Consider the following 22,576-nt stretch of genomic DNA (forward strand, 5'->3'; position numbering starts at 1 on the left):
GAAAGAAGAGTATGTCTAGATGGAGTTTATAACGGCAGGAACCTTTATAACCCCTCCTTTCACAATCCTGCAATTACTAAGTATTTACCTTGTATTTACATGGCAAGAAAAAGTCTACAATGGACCATCAATTCAACTTAGTATTTCAGCTGTTATTTCTCTGTAATTACCTACTTATTTACAGTGGTAATACCCACAGAATATACTATAATTCACCCTGTACTTATCGGGTAAATCTGCAGATGAAATACGGATGTCAAAATAAGATGTAAGTGAGTTTAAGCACATGTTGTAATGTACATATTTGTCTCCCCTAATTCATAGTCAGAAATGTGCCAATTGATACAAGGATGCAGAGTCCTGTTTGTAGCACAGCTGCTGATCTATGAGTGACATGTGTGGGCGGGAAATTAAAAAGAGGTCTTACTCAATAATAGTTAAACAAACACTAAAGAATAAGAACCTGAAAGACAAACGTTTTATGTTTTATCCAACGTGGAACCAGGACACACAAGGACAAAAAATTTAAAAGACGTCCTAAATTTCACAAGCATTCAAAAAGGTATGTCCTCATTTGGTGTTTTGATTATGAGTTTAAAATCTCCCACAGGTTTTGAGCTGGGTTGTGTCACTCTAACTCCTTTTATTTGCTCATCACTCATTAATGTGACTCAATCATCACATGTGTGATGTTTGCTGGGAGCAAAGGGAGTAGGTATATTTGTTTTACATCAACAATAAAATTAGATTGCAGATTAACCAAAGCTGTGCAGTTTTTTTTTGATTATGAATAGATTAACGTGTTTGCTGGGACATGAAAGAAGGACTTAACCAAACCTTTACTAGGATTAAAAGATCAGATTTGATGGGCTTCATTTATCCCACGATGGAGAAATTCACTTGTTGCAACAGCTCAAGGTGCAACAGTACAGGAAGAAGAATCAGATATTTAGAAAGAACAATAACATATTTACAAAAATCAAACAAGTGAGTGGAAAGTGATTGTTTATGTAGTGCTTGAGGTAAACAGTCTGATGGCGGTGGGGATGAATGATCTGTGGTTGTGCTAATTACGCAGTGGGTGTAAGAGTCTGCTGCTGAAAGAGCTGCTCAAGGCTTCCACAGTCTGGTGCAGGGGGTGAGAGGTGTTGTCCATGAGTGACGTCAGCTTGGCTAACACCCTCCTCTCACCCACCACCAGTCCAGGACGGAGCTGGCTCTCCTAACCAGCTTGTTCTGTCTCTTCCTGTCCCTGTCCCTGTCCGTGCAGTGAAGTAATTCAATTTTATGGTAAATACTTCTATTACAAACATTTTAGAGGCAAGACGACTATACTTCTGAGGTCTGTTTTCTAATTTATCTAAGAGGTAAAACTACTTTTTTGATACTTGAAGTTGTAGCCAGACAGTATTATGTCTGATTTGTTTATTGTGCCATCTCAATGATGTACAAAATGTTTTCATTTCGGTATTTCTTTTGTCTTTTTCTACTGGGGCTTACACAGTATTTTGTGTAGTAGATGACAAATACATTTGGTTAATGTGGCAAAAAAAACTGAGATTGAATTTCCAAAATAATATCACAACAGTTGTCACGAAATGTAAAGGTATGTAAAGGAAATACGTACATATGCATACGTACTTGGGGTGGATGGTGGTTGTACAAAGTCCGGGACTGTCACTGTAGAATCCACACTTTAGTTAAAGGACCAAGTCACACAAAAATGACAATTCAGTCATTATCTACTCAGCCTCATGCCGATGGAAAGCCAGCTGAAGTTTTGTAGTCCACAAAACATTTCTGGAGCTTCACAGCAAAACAGCGTTTGAGGTAGACTTTACTGACATCTTGTAGTCTGCAGCCAAAGATATGTCAGGATACAAGGGGAACAAGATTTGGATCCAGTGTACAGTGATCGAGTATAAAACAGAATCTCAGCATGACTAAACCCTTAAAAAACACCAGACTTTTCAGACAAGTTGTTTTGTACCAGACTTTTCTGTCAGTCCCGGCTAATCAAAGCTAATGGTTTGCCCCTGCACACCAGTTGTGATGAAATAAAGAGGCATCGGAGGAAAAACCAGGACTGAAAACTGTCCAACAAACATGGTGTATCTGTGTATCTGACACGGCTATTTTGCATCAACGTGTTTGACTGTATTGTATCTTGTGTGTGTGTGTGTATTTGTGTGTGAAGGGGGTGGAGATAAAGTGACAGGAGAGAGAGCACCTGGAAATAAAGGTGGAGGTACACTTCCTCCTCCTCTTTCTTTCAATGCACGTGAAATACACAGAAGGCCCAGGATGAGATCCGGCTGGTTTAAAGGATCACTTCTGGTCTTTGCCGTGACCGCCGCTGTGTTTTACCTCAGCTCCATTAAAAGAGAAGTCAAAACCAGCGTGGAGAAAATTCAGAGGGCCCACAACAATGACTCCATCAGGGGTCAGGGAATACTCAAGAGGATGGACAAGCTGGAGGTACACATCAACAAGCTGGGTGAGTCTCAGACCAACAGCTGTTTGTTTTCTGTGTGTAAAAGTAAGTTTTATTTTATGCTGAATACTTCTATTCCAAATATTGTACCTTTAACTTCACTATCTACATTTATCTGACAGCTTTTGTAACTTTGGTGATTTAAATTATTAATAGAAATTATAATCTTCACAAAAAAATATATTATTAAGCTACAAAAGAGTAGACAGAGTTTTTTAAATTAACTCATCGTTTACCAACTCTAACGTTAAAGGGATGAAAACGACAAACACAGAGTTATCTGAATTTATTCATACTTAAAGGATAAGTTCACCTAAAAACTACAATTGCATGCATGAGGTTGAGCAGATAATGATTTTCATTTTTGGGTGAACTTTCACATTTAAGCTATATCCGGCCCCTTTTAGCCATGCAAGTCACCAAGACAACTGTTGCAGTTGTATACACTGTGTGATGTGTGGTCATCAAGCTGCCTGACACCGACTTACATTTGATATTGAAATAAGGCATGTTATAGTTTTGTTTCAGGGAGGTGCACCTGTTTGTTCAGCCACCTGCCTTTCAATTACATAAACATCAGAATCACTGGAGGATAAAACAAATACCCTCTTGTGTCCACAGTAAATGTGCTGAATAAACTTGAAAAGAGGGAGCCAGCAGCGCCACAGGCGATGGCAGAGGTGAAGAAGGAGAGGAAGGTGGTGAGGAAGCTGTACCCGAACTCGGCTCTGTTCAGTAAGTGGGGAGACGAGCTGTCGGAAGAGGAGCAGAAGGAGGCCGAGAGGTTGTTTCAGAGATACGGCTACAACGCCTTCCTGAGTGACAGGCTGCCCCTCAACAGAGAGATCCCTGACACCAGGCCACGCAGGTGATCAAACATCCTGCTGATGTAGGAAATGATTAGACACATAGAGTTTATGGTGCCAATAAAAAAAACGGCTTTGATAGCCCTGTTAGGCCATGAGACCCAGGTCCTACCCAAATTCTAAGTTACATCTGCAATCTAAATTTCAAATTCAATCATAAAAATATGATCTGAATAATTGTATTTATTATTTGGCTGAAATGGCCAAAAAATATAAATCAGTTTACTATAATACTAAGGCAACTTAAAAGTACAAGTAATGCTGATTACATTGAAAATCTTCCCCAAAAAGCATTTGATAAAGCATCATAGAAGATGCAGACGATTCAATTTTCTTCTCATGGCCACGATTGGAAAGAAGCACAAGTTTACCGATCAAAAACCTTTTCAATTCATTCATGTAGTTTATTCAGACCTTTTTTTCCCCCCTCACACAGGTGTGCTGAGAAAAAGTACCCCGAGGATCTTCCTACGATCAGCGTTGTGTTGATCTACCTGGACGAAGCTCTTTCTGTCATCAAGAGGGCCGTCCGCAGCATCATAGACAAGACACCAGCTCGGCTCCTGAGGGATATCATACTGGTGGACGATCACAGCAGTAACGGTACAGGTCGACCATCAGGTTGTAGTAGATAACTCTGAGCTGGACAGAGTCGTATTTGGGCTTTTAAAGTTCCCACAATTTGCTTACCTACTTCCAGTGAATTTAGCTTTTGATATTTCAGATATTTGCATCTGAGGTTTCTGCATCCAGAATAGCATATCACATGCGGAGCTCACATCACTGTTAATTTGCATTTAAGAAGAAAGCAGCCTTTTCAGATACTTCCTAGTGAAGAGATGCATACAAAAGAAGGTTTGATTCACCCTTCAGTTGGGAGTATTTTGCCGTTCAGCAATAAACCACCGGTTGGTTGACTGATTGTCGACTGAATCTACAACTAAAATGTTTAATGACATAACATTTTGCAGAGGATTTGAAGGAGAGCCTGGATGAATACATCAACTACATCCACGCGGAGCATCCAGGCCTGGTGAAGAAAGTCCGGCACTCGGAGCAGCTTGGCCTCACTCAGGCCAGACTGTCGGGATGGAAGGCTGCCGAAGGGGACGTGGTGGCCATCTTGGACGTTCACATAGAAGTCCATGTGCAATGGTTGGTTTGTGTGCCGAGTGATGACCTTTCACGTTTCAGTTAACCTGTCTCAACACACATTTTGTTTTTTGTCATGCATCCTAAAACTGTCGCTGTGTGTCAAGGGCAGAGCCATTGCTGGCTCGCATCAAGGAGGACCGGACAGTGATTCTGACACCAGTGTTTGACAACGTCAGATTTTATGACTTGACAGTGGCTCCCTACATTGCTGCGGCGGATGCCTTTGACTGGGCTCTGTGGTGCATGTACGAGTCCTTCCGACCGGAGTGGTACGATTTAAAGGACGAAACACAACCTGCCAAGTAAGTTAAAGCTTCCAACGTCTTCTCTTCTTCCCAAACGTCCACTAGACGCATTTCAATCAAGCATTTAGTCCAAAACACAGTATTCTATGCATAAATGAAGATGAACTGCAATCATAGATGCTTTTATCTTCCCAAAAACTCTAAATTTTGCTGCAAAACTTAATTATTGTCAAAACTAGAGATCCTGAGATGGCTGTCGTTTGATTAACATCTCATTTAACCAGATATGAGCTTCTACGCTTGCCCTGAAGCCTACAACAGCTAACAAGTGGTTGCGTAGACAGGAGACCCACTCTCTCTTCCCTCTAATTACTCTTACTTTAATTTGGTTTACGAAGTGTGGTTGGTCTTTTCATTTATACCAAATTCTTAATGTTTCTTTCTCCACCCTCAGGAGCCCGTCCATCATGGGGATTCTCGTGGCTGATCGCAAGTTCTTTGGAGAGATCGGAAGCCTTGATGGTGGAATGAAAATATACGGTGGTGAAAATGTGGAGCTCGGCATCCGGGTAAGATTTAGATGCTGAATGGACAAAACACTTGCAAATTTGGAAACATCTTCATCAATTTGACAACACATGCGCAGCATTTAGGAAGTGCATTGCAAATATACACAACACAAACATATAGTTGAACGCGCTGGATGCAAAGTCAAAACACGTGCAACTGAAAAACGCTGCATATCCAGGTGCTCCAGGCCTCCAGGGTCCTCCAGCTGCGAGAAAAAGGACTGTTCATCTTTGTTTGTCTACTTAAAGCCTCTGAACTTTGTGTTTGGCAGGTGTGGCTATGTGGAGGAAGCATAGAAGTCATACCTTGCTCTAAAATTGCCCACATTGAACGGTTCAGAAAGCCTTATCTTCCAGACTTGAGCATAACGATGAAACGTAATGCGCTGAGGGTGGCGGAGGTGTGGCTGGATGAATATAAACGCAACGTCAACATTGCCTGGAACCTTCCCCTGGAGGTAAGACATGACCCCTCATTTCTCACATAAATTGCAACTTCACAACAGTATTTTGGAGGATGTAACTAAGAATGCAAACCTTCTACTTGTCGCTTTTTTAAATATTTCCCACAGAATCATGGGATAGACATCGGGGATGTGTCTGAGAGGAAAAAACTGAGAGAGAGGCTGAATTGCAAGCCTTTTAAGTGGTATCTGGATAACGTTTACCCCCTGCTGGACCCTCTGAAAAACCTGCTCGGCTACGGAGCGGTGAGTAGGAACAGTTTCTTCTGATATCACATCGATTGTCACGTAAACTTGTGGTTTCCAAACGTTTTGGCTTCTAACCTTAGAGCAATTTCTTCTCATGGATCTTTTAAAACATTTTTTATTTCTGCTTCTGTTGGCAGCTTATTAATGACCTGAGGCCAGAACTCTGTATCGACCAAGGCCCAATTCCTGGAAACACACCCATTGTGTATGGCTGCCATTACTACGGACCACAGGTATGTTCACAGAGTCACTGCATACGCAGACTGTCATATTTTGTCCGTGGATAATAATTGTTCTTTGGTGTAGCACTGTTATTATCGCACTGATGGACAACTGTACATCGGAGGAATAAAATCTCATAAGTACAACAGTAACCGCTGTCTGGTGGACCCCGGCACTGGAGTCGACCCGGGACTGTACGAGTGCAAAGAAGCCCGGCAGAAGAAGTTCCACATGCTGTGGGACTTTAAACAGGTAAATATTAGTTTTTTAAAAGGAGACCTTTTTATGCTGCTTTTTTAATATACCTTTGCTTCAGTGTGTTATATATGGTCTGTTTTGTGCATGTAAAAGGTCTTGAAAGTTTGGTGATAACGCACCACGTCACCATGTCACACATTTTCAACATTCATCCCTGTATTCACAGCAGAAGTGATGCTAACTGAAAGCTGTAAAAGCGATAGAGGAGGCCAGGTACTGGTCTTAAAGACGGGAGCTAAAACACAGCGTCTCAGACGGAGAGGAAATCCAAAAACTTTTTTGAGCATTAATGCATGCAAATCTATTCTAGCAGTAACTTAAAAATACGTTTTGAATCTGGAAATGAGCATAATGTCTCCTTTAAAAAAAAATATAAATCCACACCAAAGAGGTTGTTCTGTTTAGAGAAAAACATGTGCTTTATTGTTTGTGTTTTATTCCCAGAATGGACCGATCCAGAACAGAGAAACAAAGAGATGTCTGGAAATTGCGATGGGTCAAAACTACATACTTGTACTTCGGCAGTGCAGCGGTCAGAAATGGAAGATTCAAAATCTCATCAAAGACAACTAAAAGACTGGAGGACTTAGCCGAGAGGACAAAATAACTTTGGGGTAACTTTACATTTTGCACTAGATCACTGAGAGAAAGTGATCAGTTTTTATTTAACTTTTGTTTTTATTCTTTTAATTTAATTTTGTCACTTACCTTTGTGAGACAAAACATGAATTACCATTGAGTAATACTTTTTTTTTTTCTTGGTTTTGAAGACAGAAATGTCCTCCTGAATCTTTTCGATGACAAACTAGGTTACTGTTCCTCTTATTTTAAAGAAAAATAGTCCAGAAACTCCAACAAAGTACCCATCAGAACATTCTCAGTCGATGTTAAACTCTCGACAGCCTATCCTTCATATAAAAAGACAAAGTGGTTCCAATGAAGCACGTTGCATTGGATATAAACTGTTTAAATAAAAGGCTGCCAACGGTCTATACATGTTTACATTAGTTTGGTATTTTTATGTACAAAGGTCATTCAAGTCAAACAGGATCTGTTGTGTTTTGGCTGTCATGAATGAGCAGAGATGAAGGCGTCCCATTTCTTCTTCCACATGGCGTAACCCGTCTCCTTCAGGTGAGCCGGCAGGGAGCTGTACCTGAGGGCAGAAGAACACTTTTAATGAGAACGAACTCATTGAGCTGCAATATGATTTCAAAAAGCTTGGAATATTATTGGAAAGGTAAATTACAGGTTTTTTAAATATCCAAGTTTTACACTGTAAACTCAAATCATATAATCTTTACTGCTAACGTCTACTGTACGTTTTTCACCTATATTTTAACTTTTACTTGCTTGAGATCGTTAGATCATCAAAAAAAAAATCTATATTTCTTGTTTTATGGTTTTACAGTTTCAAGTAGTTATTCCTTTCTCTCTTCGGCGGTGCATTCTCCAAAAGACAAAGGATAAAAAAAAAGATAATGAGATTTTGTTTGTCTGTTTTCATGAATGGGATTTCAAAGAACGGCTTTTAAGCAGATCAAATTGGTCACAACATCAGTGTTCCAGAGGTGAAAATGACTTTGTTTGTATTACACCATGTAATCTATTTAGTTAATTAAATTTCATGGATCAAACATGATGTACACATCAGATTAATCATTAAAAGGACATCGTTCAAGTCATCTTTTTCTGTGTATTTTTTAATATCTTGATATTTTCTTGATTATTTATCGTGATCCACGAGTTTCTGGTATCATTACATTCCTATTTATAATTGAGAAACACGTCAGTAATGTACCTGATCGCAACTATGCAGTTTGTCCTCATTGTGTTATAATTAAAAAAATGATGCAATATTGTAAATTACAGCGTGCATGATGCAAAATTTGGTGAAACAGGCTTCAGAAGGGAGTCTCTAAATCTCAGGAAGATATTTCAAATGAAACACTGCTCCTCTCTATCATATTAAATCCAATTAGCAGACACATTTAACAAAGCAACAACACACTCTGCTGCCCGAGTTGCAGCAGAGTGCGCCTACATCCCGCTACCTCAACCAGAGGAGGACAAAAACGGTAAAGGTGACACTGTTCACTGTGATTTTTACCTTTTTTCATGCAAGTTTCAGGTATCGGCTAGAAGATTTTGATACTTCGGTGAAATTAAGAGTAAGTCTAGTGATATTCTATATATTTGTTATCGTCAACAAATCCAAAAGACCAAATCATCACCAAAATCAGGTGATTCTCACCTGATGGAGTTAACAGCCAGCTCTTTCAGAGTGCCCAGGTTTGCTTTTAACCCTCCGATGCCGACAAAGGCTTCATAGAAGTCATAGGAGAGGCCTGTGGAGCCAAACAGAGACGGATCATCGGCGCCGATCACCATCGGGTGGCCCTCAGACATCAGCACAGCCGCAGGGTGGTTCCGAAGGTCCGATACCAGCTTCAGCACCTAGAGGTCAGAGGGCAAACATGACTGAGTACTTCATACAGACTTAAAGACAGACGAAGAGATGCTGATATATTCTTTTACATTGTGCATTAACAATAGGTCATCTGACCTGGTTCGAGATGGGGCACAGCTCCACGGCCACGTTTCTTTTCCTAGAAATCTCCTTGGCAAGTGGATGGTGTGCCAGAGCGTAGCCGTGTCCGATGCGTGTGGTGTTGAACAGAAGGGCGTCAAGAATGTTTTGATCTACGTCGGTGCCTTCATTATCTACAAACAGACATATGCAGTGGATTTAAAGTACGGTTTGGACATTAATGATCATGCATTTGCACTTTTGATCCACCCACCTGTCTCCCCTGCATGAAAGAAATACGGCAGCGAGACACCCAGGTCAGCTGGCAGAGACAGTGCCTCCCTGAAGTACCAAAGATTCCTCCCACTGTCCTCCCGGCCAACCTGCAAATCACAATGTTAAAGCTCAGTGAAAAAAAAGATAAAATAGTCACAGCTAACTGTCGGCTGCTGTCACTTAACGAGAGATATGTCGCTTCTTACCAGGTCAAATCCTGCCACAGCATCTGGGAAGTCCTTTTGAAGCTGAATGGCTTCTTTCACGGCTGCTTTGACCGCAGGTACCCCCAGAGCCCTGAAGATGGCAGCAGCGAGAATAGACAGAAATACGTTGACGTAACAAAACTTACATGTATGTTACAAGATGCCGTACAGTATAGGGAGGGTAAGCAGATTTCTTTGTATAAAGTTTTGTAGGGGGCCTTTTATGGCTTCATTCATAGCACAGCTTGGAGAGATGACAGGAAATGGGATGGGAGAGAGGAGGGATGACACGCAGGTTGGACTTGAAGACAAGGCCTCTGCACTCTACCGACTGAGCTGCCGGGGCGCCCACAGTTTTGTTTTTTTGACCGTCATTTTCTCAACTTTACTGCTGAAACACGTATTGCCCACTGCGGAAACACTGTCATCATCATCGGAGAAGAAAGCAGGTGTTTTGGATAAAGAGCAGCAGACTGTGGATCCTACGATTCCCGTAATACCAATCAATTTCTTTATGTTCTGTTTCCAAATGTTAAGTTGTGCAAAATTGGTGGAGTGCCCCTTTCATAACCGTACTAACCAAAGCTATCTCCAAAAGCAATAAAAAATGAAGGGATAATATAATTAGTTATAATTACACAATTAACTAGAATTTTCTCCAAATAGGGACATTCTGTTTGAGCAGAGCTTTAATACGAAGGCACATCGTCCCCAGTTAAGTTTGCTTGATTGGATTTTCTGTTCAAGTCATTTTAAAAGAAGCAATCTTAGTCTGTTGCTCAATATGAAAATCTGTGTGGTACATGAACAGTTAGGCAGTAGTGGAAAGTAAATATGTACATTTACAAATGTACTGTGCTTAAAACATCAGCAGAGGTAAATACTCCATAATAACAATATATGTTCACAGGGGCCATAATTAGTACTTTTACCTTTTTTTTAAATACTTTAAGTACATTTTGCTAATAATACAAATAGGATTTCGAATGCAGGACTTTCCGATTGTTTTATTGGTAGTTTCACTCATGTAAAAGGCTCAAATATTCCATCCGCCACTGTTATGAAGCAACTTTTTTATGCCAATCTCACAAAAAAAGTAAATCCAGAGGAGATGCGACTTGTTGAAGGTCCCTGTAGAGATTATTTTAACATCAGGCCCACCCAGCCCAGTCGCCAGGATATAATGTTAGCATTTAACATTTCTGCAAACCACAGATATGTCGAAGGACATTTGTAGCAAACGTGTCATATCACGTTCACATTAAATGTTTATTACCTGAATTTCACATCAGGAGGTGCCTTTATTACAGCCAACAAGGCTGCCAAATGTCACTCCAGTGGATATTTTTTTTACAGACACCTGAGGATATTTCCATATGTTTTGGTGGCATCCAGTGAAGGTGTTTTTTAAGGAGACCTACAGACATTTCCTTGTGCCTAAACCTAAGCAGAGCATAAGCACAGCGTTGTGACGAGAGACAAATAGAAAATTCGACCTAAACAGGCGTAAAGTTGCAACATAAAGAAACGGTCATTTTAAATGTATCTGTGGTTTTGTAGCAACGTACTTTGCTAACATTTATTCTGGCGACTTGGCTGCCCACACCTCATGTAGCATATCATCTCTGTGATCTAATTGGTGGATACATACCTGTGTTCAGAAATTATGATACGAGCCCCGAGAAAGTCCGGATGATCCGCTTTAAACTTCTTTGTAACTTCTTGAAACGTTTTCAGAATCCAGGCTTTATCGTGAACCGTTCCATCGAGCTCATACGTCTGAAACACACAAAAAAAAAATATATATATGAAAAACATGGTATTTGTATTTTATCTTTAAGAGAAGCTGGAGTTGGGGATGAGGTGTGAAGAAACAAGCAAACACAGACCCTTGAGAGACCGCTCCTGAGCTCCAGATACATGACGTTGTCCAAGTGAAGCTCGGCGAGGCCCTTGTAGAGATACTCCTTCAGCACTGGGGCGTGTGTGATGAGCCCGGCAGTCGCGATGAAAACTTTCTCAAACTTCTCCCACACAACATCTTGGCTTGGGTATTCACCATCTGGATCCACAGTGACCAGTGTGAGATGCTGCATTAGACTGAAAACACCCAAAAACAGACAATCTGGGTTAAAATCTCCCACTAGATCGTGACTTAAAATCTATAAGGGAGGGTGATATCTCACTCAACCTGTTATCAAAGCCCGCTGCGTCTCCAATTTTGGCTCTCAAGGTCTCGAGCAGCTGCCAGTAGAAGCAGTCCCACCGCGGGAAGGGCTGGCGGTCGGAGAACAGGAAGCGGACCGAGTTGTCCCATGTGAAGCAGATGTAGCAGTGCGGCCGGTAGGTGACATTTTTCACCAGCCAGTCGACACTGACCAGAGAGGAGCTGTGCATGTGGAGGGCTCCACCTGTCACCAAAAGCAGCAGGATACAACCTCAGACTGGTGGACTGAACGTAGACACGACATCAAATGACATATTAAAAAGACCCCCATCTCTCCCACACAGGACCAAGATGATGTGGCTGTTTGTAGCCGTGTTGCACCTCTTGAGTCATTTTGCTCGTCTTTGTGGTCAATTTATTCTTTTGTAGTAGATTTGCTGCAATTTATAGCTGTCTAGTGTTGTTTTGTGTCTTTTGTTGTCATTTTATATCTTGTTTTGTATGCCTTAGTAGTTGTTTCATGTTATTTTGTAGTTGTTTTTTGTGACTTTGCTGTTTTGTGTCAGTTTGTGCCTGGGTTATTTGTCTCTTTATCGGCATTTGCATGACTTAGTAGTCATTTTGTGTCCCTTAGTATTAAGGAGCAAGAAGTTTGTGTCTCTTTTCGAGTCATTTTGCACAACCTAGAAGTTATTTTTCATACATTTGTAATCCATTTTTGTCTCTTTGTGTCAATATGTGTCTCTTTGTAGCTGTTTTGTAGTCTGTTTTAAGTTAGACCGATTATCTGGGACAATATCCAGCATTTTTACGGACATCAGTATTTTTATAGTTTTTTTTTTGTGTCCGATTGCCGACAAAATAAAAACATTTAAAAATGCAGTACTTTGGCTCGGATGCAGCACCCCTTCTCTATTAGTGGTCACCACTCTGTGTTCTCAGTGTCCACAACACTATCTGATGCCACGAGTTATCAGCTGATCAGCATTAAATAATCTGTGGAGTATTGAGTAGCAGAAAATGGAAATACTCAAGCACAGTCCCTCCAAATTGTACTTAAGTACAGTACTTGAGTAAATCGTAGTTGGTTACATTCCATAACTGGATATTCTCGACTTTTAGAATAAGATTTTTATTTTTCCTGTAAATGTCAATCGGTTCCAGTTATTGATTATCAATGTCCTGGATTACTAATAATTGGTATCAATATCAGCCCTAAAGAAACCTTCTTTTTGTTGTTTCGTCTCTGTGTAGTCATTTTGAATCTCACTGTCTTTGTTGTCATCCTGAATATTTAAGACATTTTTTAAAAATGTCATTAGTTCTCATGCATTGCTCATTTGATCTTTGTAATAATTTACCAAAAAGTGGCACATTCTAGTCAACTCCACCCGATCACTTTACAAGAATTTTTCTGATAGCATTAGTAGGATTTTGAATGCAGGATTGGCTTAAATGTAGATTGTCTTATTTATTTTCACTCACATTAAGGCTCTGATTGCCATCACTGCAGTTATGCAATTTGTTTAGTCCATCTCTAAAACAAAGAAAATAATAATTAAATTAAAATCTAAGGAAAACGTGTCTTGTTGAAGTCCTTGTAGATATCAGAAGCCTGACATGCGGGTTGTTTGTCCTCAAAGCTATTCTGATGTCAATTTAATTTACTGTGTTTTAATTACGTTACTTTAAAACAATGAAAAACCCTGTTAATCTACGAGTTGTGACTTCACCTTTCGGCATCTTCTGCAGCAGTTTGAAGATGGGACTCTTCTCGATGAGAGGCTTTGCTTTGAAGAAGTGCATAGCAGGTGGGAACTGCGCCGCAGCCATCTCCTTCTCCTTTAATCCACGGAGGTAAGCGTCGAGCTTCTGCTCGGCCGCCGTCAGCGCCACCCCACCTCCCGTCTGTCTGAACGTCTCCTCACGCATCAGCAGCTCCCTCTTCGCTGGGTCAGGCATCCCATCAGTCACTCTCACAAGCCACAGAAGGGGCACATAAATGACCACAGCCTGGCAGATTGAGATCAACATGTCCTTATGTGCCACAGGAGGGTGCTAGAACATGATCCCTCCACAAGAGCAGGATTTTCTTCTGAAAGGAAAGAAAAAAACTGTGTTAGACATGAACAAATGACATCTTATCCTTTGTCCTCGGTACAGAAGTTGGTTTAGTTTTTGCGGCTTATTGGGTAAATACATTTGACACACTCGTTTTAAGGTCATCAGCTTGATAACATGCTTGTATTACGAGGCTGAGAGAGCCCATTCAGCAGCCTAAACCACGAATGTGAGATGAAATTAGCCGAGAGAAAAGTGACAAACAACTCTCGCGTCATTCACAAAAAAACTCAAGAAAGACAAAACTTTAAAATCAAATCTAGCCACTTTAAAACAGGAAATACTTACAAGTAAGAAGGAGCGTCCGGTGCCGTGTGTCTCAGCTCAGCTGTCTCCCAAAGAATGAAAACCTTGAGAAGCTGGAAAAGCTTGAAGAGCTTGTTTTCCACAGGAAGCTGTGCTGTCAGGCTAGCATGTCAGCAAAATGCTTGCTGCAACTGGATAATTGGGGCATTTTTGTCTGACAAATACCATGTGATAAACTAATGAAGGAGGCATGAATGGCCACTGTTGCAAAAGAAATGTAAAAAATTGCACATCTCTCAGCAGGGAGGACATCGCACGAGGCAAAAAGAGCAGAGAAGTGATACTAATGATTTATATTTTATTAGGTTTTACATTTCCACAATATAACATTTTCAGTTTGAGACACAATCAAAAAAGAAAAAGAACAAAAAAAAAAAAAAACAACAACCACACATACGTATAATTTAATCTGGAAACCTCATATACATACAGTGCACCCTCTGGAATGATAACCCCCACTCGTTCGACGGCGATGTAACATCAATAAATTAATTGTTTAAGGTCATGTCCGGTCTTCAGTTTCCGTCTAGGATGCTTTTTTTTTCTCTCTGTGATTGGTTGGAGCAGACACCCATTAGCAACACAATGCCCCATACAACTTATACTGTAGGGTGGTGGTTAATGAAACTGGGAAAACCATGACACGGATGCTATGTTTGTCATATAAAGTAATCCGATTAGAGGACAGCCTATTAAACATCCAGCCAATCACCCGAACTCATCTCCCTGACTAATCAGTGTAAACTGGGACCCTTGGAAGGGAAGCAGCAGAGTAAACCAGTCATCACAGCTGTGCAGTACCGAGGACGCACATCTGTAATGTTGAGTTGCAGCGTCTATCGTGTCCCTTAATGCACAGAGAAATACAGCAATACATCACACAACAACAATGCGACTCTTTTGCATCATAAATTCGTTTCACAGACAAGAGGAATGACGTTTTTTTTTTTTTTCATATGACAAAATAAAAAAACAAAAAGGATAGTTTGTCTCTAATACAGCTGGAGATACTCAGTCCATAAACTTGCGGTTTGGGTTGGCACCGAAGAGAGCCACTCGGATTTCAGGCATCATCTGCAAAACACAGAAACACGTGGCTTATAAGTTGATTATTTTTTTTAATGTAATATTTTATACTCTAAAATGTTAGAAAATAGCAAAATGTATAACGTAAGTTGACATGTTAAAATTCTTATAAAAACTCACATTTGAGAAGCTGAAACTATAAGAAGTTTTTTTATTTTGGGACACAAACTACGACACGAGATCAGAATTAAACTAAATGTGGTTGTAAGTCATTATGTATTTATTTTAATTGCTTAAGTTTTTTAAGTACAAAGGACCGATCTAAAAATACTAAACAATAAATAAATGAGACGATGTGCCCGCTAAACTTCTGCCATCTCGTGTCAAGTGAAGTATTTGAAAGTTCAGGGAACGTGTGAGCTGAACTAATCTCATTTTGCCAAATGCAAACTACGTTAACAGCTCACTCACTTAAAAAGGTGACTCCGTTTTAGACCAACAACAATTCGTTAAGCTTAAAGCAATAATGGATATATTTAAATCGGAAAGCCTCACTGAGATTGAAACTACTTCACTCTAAAAATCCAAATCAAACTAAAAAAAATTTGCCTATCCAATTCTGATATTCCCTTAAAATATCCTTTAATTGCTAAAGATGTACATCATGTTTACAAGAATGTGATAATTGTTGTTCTTATTTTACATTTTGTGCCCTAGTATATCGTCTAAAGTCACTATCTTTGACATTTTTATGAAAATGTTCAGGTGTGGCAGCTTGTTCCTGCCCTTGTCACATGGTCAACTGGTATTGTTTTCACCTTGTAACGCTGTGTGTATGTCATCATGGTAAAATGTGGCGCGTCAGGTCTCAACCTTTTTTTTCAGCTCGATAGCGTCACAGCTATGCAAGATACAATCACGGCGCATTTTATTGTAAAAGAAAAAGAGGGAACCGCCGATAAGATGTTTAGATTTGCTCTGTTCTCTGTGTAAAACAATATAGTTGTCAATAAAACATCCATCTTGTAAGAAAATAACAAAACTTCATTCATGATGTATCTTACGGGACCTTTCTCGGTGAAAAATTACAAAGTGCTTCTTAAAAAGAAAAAAGTAAGATGGCAGAGTGACGATAAGTGGAGAGAAAGAAAGACGAAGTAAACGAAAAAGGATTTCAAGGCTGGCCTCAAGCTTTAGACTTTTATTTTTTTATAAATCATATCCAAATCTTTCAACTACCAGTACATTGGTACAACTGGACACCTATCAAGTTATGAAATTTAGTCAGTAAAGAACAACAAAAAGCACCAAACCCCTGAAGTTGGTGATTAATTGTTTCACATTAATGTTTCATTTGATTTTTTGGTCAGCAAATATGTATTTTCAGCCAAACATGTGATCCGGATGAAAACTCATGCTCATTTATCCAGATAAAAGCATCAGTCATCCTGTAATGGAGAACCAGAATACAGGAAATGACATCAACTCTGTTAAACATTTTCTCGGAGGGAACCTCGTTAGATCGTCCCACACACATTTAAATGCTTCTGATGTCCCATGGGTTCTGGTAACATAAAAGCTAAACTAACGATATTTCTGTAAGATATTATAGATGAATAATTTCCTCTTTATCTTTATTTTCTTCTTTAATTAATTCATCTTTCATCTTATTTATATTTGATCTGAGTTTATAATATTCTAATGAATTGCAAACAAATGCTCGATAACGCCTGTAAAATTATGTCTGTTTTCTTGATTATTTGGCTTTTTAAATATTTTTTTAAGTTAACTCTTTGTGTTTTCTATAATTTCTTTTACCAGAAATACTATTTATTTTTGCGATTATTTTTTGTTTGATTAAAAAACTAAAAAAAGGGGAATTTAAAGCTGATAATATGACCCGTCTCTACTTCCTACCTGCTGAGCCATGAGGTCCAGTCTGCTCTCCAGGGTGTTGGCCACCTTGATCTTCCCGTCTCCGTTATAGATCTCAACGCCTCCAGAACTGAAACAGAAGACGAGAAATTTTAATTGAGAAAATACTCAAATAAGACTTTGAGAGTACATCTTTTATCTGGGTGATTAATATTTCACATGTGAGGCTGCTTACACGTCTGGGGAGATGAAGTTGTCCTGGTCGATGCGGACTTCCAGGTTGGTCTTCACCGCTGCTTTATATATGGGAATATTCCTCTGGATGGAAGCCTGGAGGAGTCACAAGACAATTCAAACTTAGATTTTAACGGGTTACCTCACTCGATTCGGTCAGCACTTACAGTATTTGTCTTAGATAATTTAAATAAAATAATGGACCTCTACTATCCAACATGCTCTTTCACCAATATATAGTAAGAACCAATTTCCTTCCCACTTATCGACGGCATCTGCCGAACAGACATATATAGTTTTCTGATTTACTGACCTGTACCATCTGCAGGTCCTGTTTACGGCAGCGAACAGTCACTTTGGACTCCAGAAGCTGATAAAATCCCTGATGGAAGAAGATTTTGAAAATGTTAACAGACCTCATTTTTTATTACAACATCCTCGTAAAAATAAACATTTAAGGGCCAGTTTATCAGGAAAACCCACAGTAGCTAAAATAATGCAGTCTGACACAGGAACAAATCCTCCCTTCATGAAGCCATGTTGAAGATTATTTTTGGTCAACATCAAGATCATGATTATCTAACATGATTGCTCTTTGACTTTAGAAACGTCATTTGAATAAGAAAGAAAATTAATTGTTTTTAGTTAATTGTTTTATTAATTATTTTAGTCATTTTTCAGGCAACAATGTTGAACATTTACATAAACTTACCTGTAAGAGCAAACCGTCCATCAGAGCAGGATACCTGGCTGGGTCTTTTGCGACGTTACCGAGCCGTTGGCGGGCCTCGTTCAGCATTTCCTGAGGGCACAAAAACACACAGTTAGTAGTTTTCACAAAGAGGGAGGCAGTAAAATATGTGAGGTGACACATCTGTGTACGGCTGCTTACCGAGATCATATCATCGCGGGCCTTCAGCACCTTCAGTCGAGCCTGGTTCATCAGGTTAGACATCTGACTGTAAAACAGGCAAATAACACACACATTGGGCCCGTTTAGATTTCTGAGTGGGACTGTTTTCGTCCGTGAAGAAACATCCGAGACCGTTTGAGGCCGGCGGCCACAAAAGAGTCATTGTAGGCCTAAGAAGCTAAATAAAATTAGGGGAACTCTGTCTGAATATCTGTCACACATACAGATAATTCTTTGTTCTTAGGAAGGGAGCACTTGATGTGTCCTGTGATTTCTGGCCATGACTCACATTTTCTTCTGCTGCTCGATCTGCTTCTCTTTCTTCTCGTAGTACTCCATTATCTTCAGCCTCTGAGTCTGGACCAGGCGGCCCTTCTCGATGTTGAACTCTTCTTCCGCCTGCAGGAGGAGACAGAGTTCACTCAGCAGGAAATCCTCCATCACGTCTGTGTTTATGTGGTAATTTATCAGTTCGTCTTTACATTACAGGCCACTTTAACTTGTCTTTAACTTCACAAGGTTTTGAAAACCTAGGGCTGTAACTGAGGATTTTTTTTTTCATTAACGATTAATCTGCGGATTTTTTAATAAAGTAATGAAAAATGCCCACCATTGCCCAGAACCCAAGTTGTTTTTTCTGACTAACAGTCCAAAACTCAAAGATATTTAAGTTTTACAGTTATAAAACAGAGGAAAAACAGCAATTTGTTATATCTGAAAAGCTACAAACAGAGACCTTATCACATTTATGTACTTTTCTATTAAATTAATCTACTATTAAATCCTTTGGCATTTAATTTTCTGTCAGTCTTCTAATCCAATCATCAACTAATCATGACAGCACCACAAATATCATCGACTGATGGGACTGCTAGAGTTTTATTTTGAGTTAACGCTAACTTTTAAAACATTTTAACAAAAACAAGAATGTATTCTGCTACCGTGTCTGAACATTAGACGTTTATGATGGCAATCATAATTATCATTTATAGAGCAGTCTCCTCAATTCAATTTAAAACATGCGTCACATGAGGTAAATTTAAATCAACAACTAATAAAATTAAATTGGAAATCTAATTTCACAGATTAGATTTGTAATACACAAAACATATCACATTCAGCTTCAATAACATCAAATATTAATACATTTCAGTGCCTCACAGAGAATACGAATGTACTACAACTAAAGGTCAATATCGTTGACGCAAATGAATTCATTCTCAATCCGTGAGGAAGGCCTTGTATAAATATTCTTAAAACACAGCTTCATAGAAATGTGTTTCATTAAAGAGAAGCTATAATGTTAGAAGAGCTGGACGTTCACAGGTCTGCAAACTAAAGTCTTTTATAGGCCGAGGAAAATGTTCTACAAAATATAATGTTGTAACAGACGGACTTCCTTAAACATCAAGTTTAGATCTGGTGAAATCTGCCAATTGAAAAGTCTCTTTTTAACGTCTCTCTTTAATGTGGAATCAATGTCTCTGCATGTAAATTGTCTGATGTTGTAAATTTCTGTGTGTTTGTCTGTGATCATAATGTTTAGTCTTGTTTTGATATCAATAACCGACACTCAATTCCCCGCCTGGTCTTATGGGGTCTGGTACAATAAACTTCAAACTAAAAAGGTCACAAATTGCAGCATCACAGATCTGATTTTGATCAAATCTGTCCTGAAGACTTTGACTCCGATCATCCTTGGTTTGTGTTCAGCGGGAAACTTTTGTTGCACTCGTTTCCTCATTACTCTCTCTTATAATTTCCTGTCTAAAGCTGCAACAATTGAGTCATTTCTTAAAGAAAAAATGTTACATTACTCTGATTTCAGCTTCTCGAATGTGAATATTTTCTGGTGTCTTTATTCCTCTGTGACAGTAAACTGATGATACGTGTGTTGTGGACAAAACAAGCCATTTTTTTAGGAAGTAAGGAAAAGGAAGGATTAATCATCCATTCTTGCCACTGTGTGATTTTTACCTTCGCATCAATTTCCTCTGCCTTCTCATTGGCCTCCTGTTCAATGAAGGCCATCATGTGCTTGATCTGCAGGAGGGAAGAAAGAAACATCCATGACAAAGAGGACCGGGCTTTCCTGCAAACACTGAGTTTAAACGTGTTTGACATGAACACAATTATCCCTCCTGTATGTATGAATTATCATCTCTGTCATAATGAAACCAACGCTGATTCCTCACCTCGCTGTGAACTGACTGTCACTATGGTGAGAAATGCTCCTGTCCATTTCACGTGTGAATACTAAACTGAGGGATATGGTCTTAAAAAAATATTCTGTTTCAAAAGCACTTCATAGATGCTGGGACTGGGTGACAAAATATGATATTTTTGACCAAATACCTCAAGATTTTTGATGAATAATCATCAGTTACGTAAATATAATGACTAAGAGGGTAAAGACAAGTTTTAAAACAACTAGAACAGTTTGGAAATAACAAAAATTCACTGAAATTTGGCCTTTGAAACCAGGAAAAGATCATATCATCATAAATCTAAGACGATATATAGTCTCATATCACGATAACAACATATTATCAATATCTTGCCTAGCCCTAACTAAACCCAAACTTATAACACATGTACAGTTGACTTGTGCAGCTCGACGTGAGCTGTTATTCGCAGGTTATTTTCAGTGTTTGCTCAGATTTCCCAGACAGTGTCTCACTCACTCCCAGTTCCTCCTCAGGCCCTGCTGGCATGTGTTCATCATGTGATCACTTGGAAACATGACCCCCCCTGTCACTTCCAGCACAGCAGCAGCTTCTAAAATGGCTGCTTATTTTTTTGCTATAGGTAGCATTTTTATAAACACAACCATCAGCTAAAATCAACCTAAATATTCAACTGGAGCTGTGTTTGTGTTTATGTCGATGCTAACCTCCTGCAGCTCTCTCAATGTCACACACACACACACACTTCCGTCAAACATTTAAGCTAGCAGCAACATTTCACAGTGTGCTAATGCGACGGTTAGCATCTTAGAAAACGTCGTTGAACAGTTAAAAGAAGAGAAAACAGCTGACAGGCGCCATGTCTGAAGGTTAAAACGCTTCATTACCTGCTTCTGTACGTCGGCATCGCTGAGCGCCATGGTTGCAGCTGTCAAAGATCCGCGGGGGCCTGCGAGGAAAAAATAACACGCAACACAAACATTTAAATCATCGACCGACAAAACAGGAAGTCAGTAACAACATGGAGCTCTTAATCCCGCGGTGTCAGCGTTAAATCGACGGTTATTTACCCGAAAACCTCAGGGTAGAAGGTATGAATTAATCGCCGCAGTCGTGACTCCGTAAAGATGTCTACGGCGGATCAGCTGACTTACGACGTCACATGATGTTTACTTCCGGTCGAGCAGCCAATCAGGAGCGAGGAAAAGAGACGAGTTTATGCTAATGTAGAAAAGAGGAAGTCAGGAAAATAATGTAGATTTGGTGTCATAGTTGTCATTTTCATGGCGTATTTACATGTACTACATATTAATATATATCATTAAAATACCATATATGTACTAATATACATTTTAAATGTAAAACAGATCATTTAAACATTAATTGTTTGATTAAATTATTGTTTTTTAATGATAATAATGTGCATTTTAGTTTGATAAACTGCTTTACAAATCAAGTTGATCATTAATTCTATAATTCATATAATCACTGTATGAATAGTGTCATAACATATTTTCTTATATATTTTTGCATTACATTTACATTTTTTATATCATATCTATCAATGTGGTCCTGAAGAATGTGGTTTTTATTTTAACTTCATTTTTTACAGGAACTTAAAAAAAAAAAAAAAAGCTAAAGATGATATTTTAAGTACAAACTAAAACTCCATATCACCTAACCTGGTCTAAAATGTTAACTTCATAGCTATCATATTAATTTTCTGTGTAAGGAGTAGTAGGATAAGAAAGCAAATCACCATTTCTGTCTGACCGGTAAAGTTCAGAATTTAAATGTGTTAAAACAATGCACTTTTTCAAAACATTAGTTCTCAGAATTGGAAAAGACAAAAGTATGTACAAAAGCACAAGACAAAAAATGCACATTTTTAAACATTGAAGTAGTTGTCAGTTTGATTCTTGTGAATTCCCACTGCTTAAACAGCCTGGGTTGAAACATTTCAATGAAGTATTAGTATTTTTGTGCTAAGCAACATACATAACTAACGAATCGGCTCATTAGCCTACTATCTAAATGATTGAAGGGCCGGAACGAGGTTGTTAAAGGACGCATGCCACCAGTTGAATAGGTCTGCTAAGCGGGGGATTATATATCTACATGCATGCCATAAATACTACATCATCATACCATACCTACTGCTTACTACCTCTTATATATAGCAAAGTATTAGAAAACTGCAATGAATATGTGTAT

The 22,576-nt window shown here is 39.1% G+C and overlaps 3 protein-coding genes across 3 annotated transcripts; 1 reads left to right on the forward strand and 2 right to left on the reverse strand.

Moving 5' to 3' along the window:
- Positions 1-2,295: 2,295 nt before the first annotated feature.
- LOC311252500 (putative polypeptide N-acetylgalactosaminyltransferase 8) lies at positions 2,296-7,365 on the forward strand. The gene is given in 11 exon segments (XM_084345695.1): positions 2,296-2,497; positions 3,116-3,362; positions 3,797-3,963; positions 4,332-4,522; positions 4,627-4,817; positions 5,215-5,329; positions 5,602-5,787; positions 5,902-6,039; positions 6,180-6,275; positions 6,349-6,516; positions 6,967-7,365. Coding segments are annotated over 11 exon segments (1,821 nt in total). The 5' UTR covers positions 2,296-2,304; the 3' UTR covers positions 7,096-7,365.
- Positions 7,366-7,516: 151 nt separating this feature from the next.
- ada2b (adenosine deaminase 2b) lies at positions 7,517-14,200 on the reverse strand. Its single transcript, XM_084345694.1, has 10 exons — positions 14,111-14,200; positions 13,435-13,796; positions 11,726-11,945; positions 11,424-11,634; positions 11,186-11,313; positions 9,535-9,625; positions 9,327-9,435; positions 9,089-9,246; positions 8,777-8,979; positions 7,517-7,678 (listed from the first exon to the last, which is right to left on the reverse strand). Exons 2-10 carry the CDS (start codon positions 13,733-13,735, stop codon positions 7,591-7,593), a joined length of 1,509 nt encoding a protein of 502 aa, XP_084201820.1. The 5' UTR covers positions 13,736-13,796; positions 14,111-14,200; the 3' UTR covers positions 7,517-7,590.
- A 206-nt stretch (positions 14,201-14,406) lies between these two features.
- atp6v1e1b (ATPase H+ transporting V1 subunit E1b) lies at positions 14,407-21,534 on the reverse strand. The gene is made up of 10 exons (XM_084345991.1): positions 21,433-21,534; positions 21,250-21,311; positions 20,154-20,219; positions 18,466-18,575; positions 18,156-18,222; positions 17,976-18,065; positions 17,577-17,645; positions 17,265-17,359; positions 17,072-17,159; positions 14,407-15,202 (listed from the first exon to the last, which is right to left on the reverse strand). The coding sequence occupies exons 2-10, from the start codon at positions 21,280-21,282 to the stop codon at positions 15,140-15,142; spliced, it is 681 nt and encodes a 226-aa protein (XP_084202117.1). The 5' UTR covers positions 21,283-21,311; positions 21,433-21,534; the 3' UTR covers positions 14,407-15,139.
- Between the last annotated feature and the right edge of the window lie 1,042 nt (positions 21,535-22,576).

The sequence above is a fragment of the Pagrus pagrus genome (genome assembly GCF_965226575.1).
Source record: "Pagrus pagrus genome assembly, chromosome: 23".
NCBI classification, from domain to species: Eukaryota; Metazoa; Chordata; class Actinopteri; order Spariformes; family Sparidae; genus Pagrus; species Pagrus pagrus.

Excerpts from the sequence above, each read along its gene's own strand:
- ada2b (XM_084345694.1), bottom strand. The coding sequence starts at position 13,735 with ATGTTGATCTCAATCTGCCAGGCTGTGGTCATTTATGTGCCCCTTCTG. Across the intron at positions 9,436-9,534 it reads CTGTGGCAGGATTTGACCTG|GTTGGCCGGGAGGACAGTGG; the intron begins GTAAGAAGCGAC and ends TGTGATTTGCAG. Across the intron at positions 8,980-9,088 it reads TGTGCCCCATCTCGAACCAG|GTGCTGAAGCTGGTATCGGA; the intron begins GTCAGATGACCT and ends TCTGACCTCTAG.
- atp6v1e1b (XM_084345991.1), bottom strand. The coding sequence starts at position 21,282 with ATGGCGCTCAGCGATGCCGACGTACAGAAGCAG. Across the intron at positions 20,220-21,249 it reads ATGCCGACGTACAGAAGCAG|ATCAAGCACATGATGGCCTT; the intron begins GTAATGAAGCGT and ends TCCCTCCTGCAG. Across the intron at positions 17,360-17,576 it reads AGGACCTGCAGATGGTACAG|GCTTCCATCCAGAGGAATAT; the intron begins GTCAGTAAATCA and ends TGACTCCTCCAG.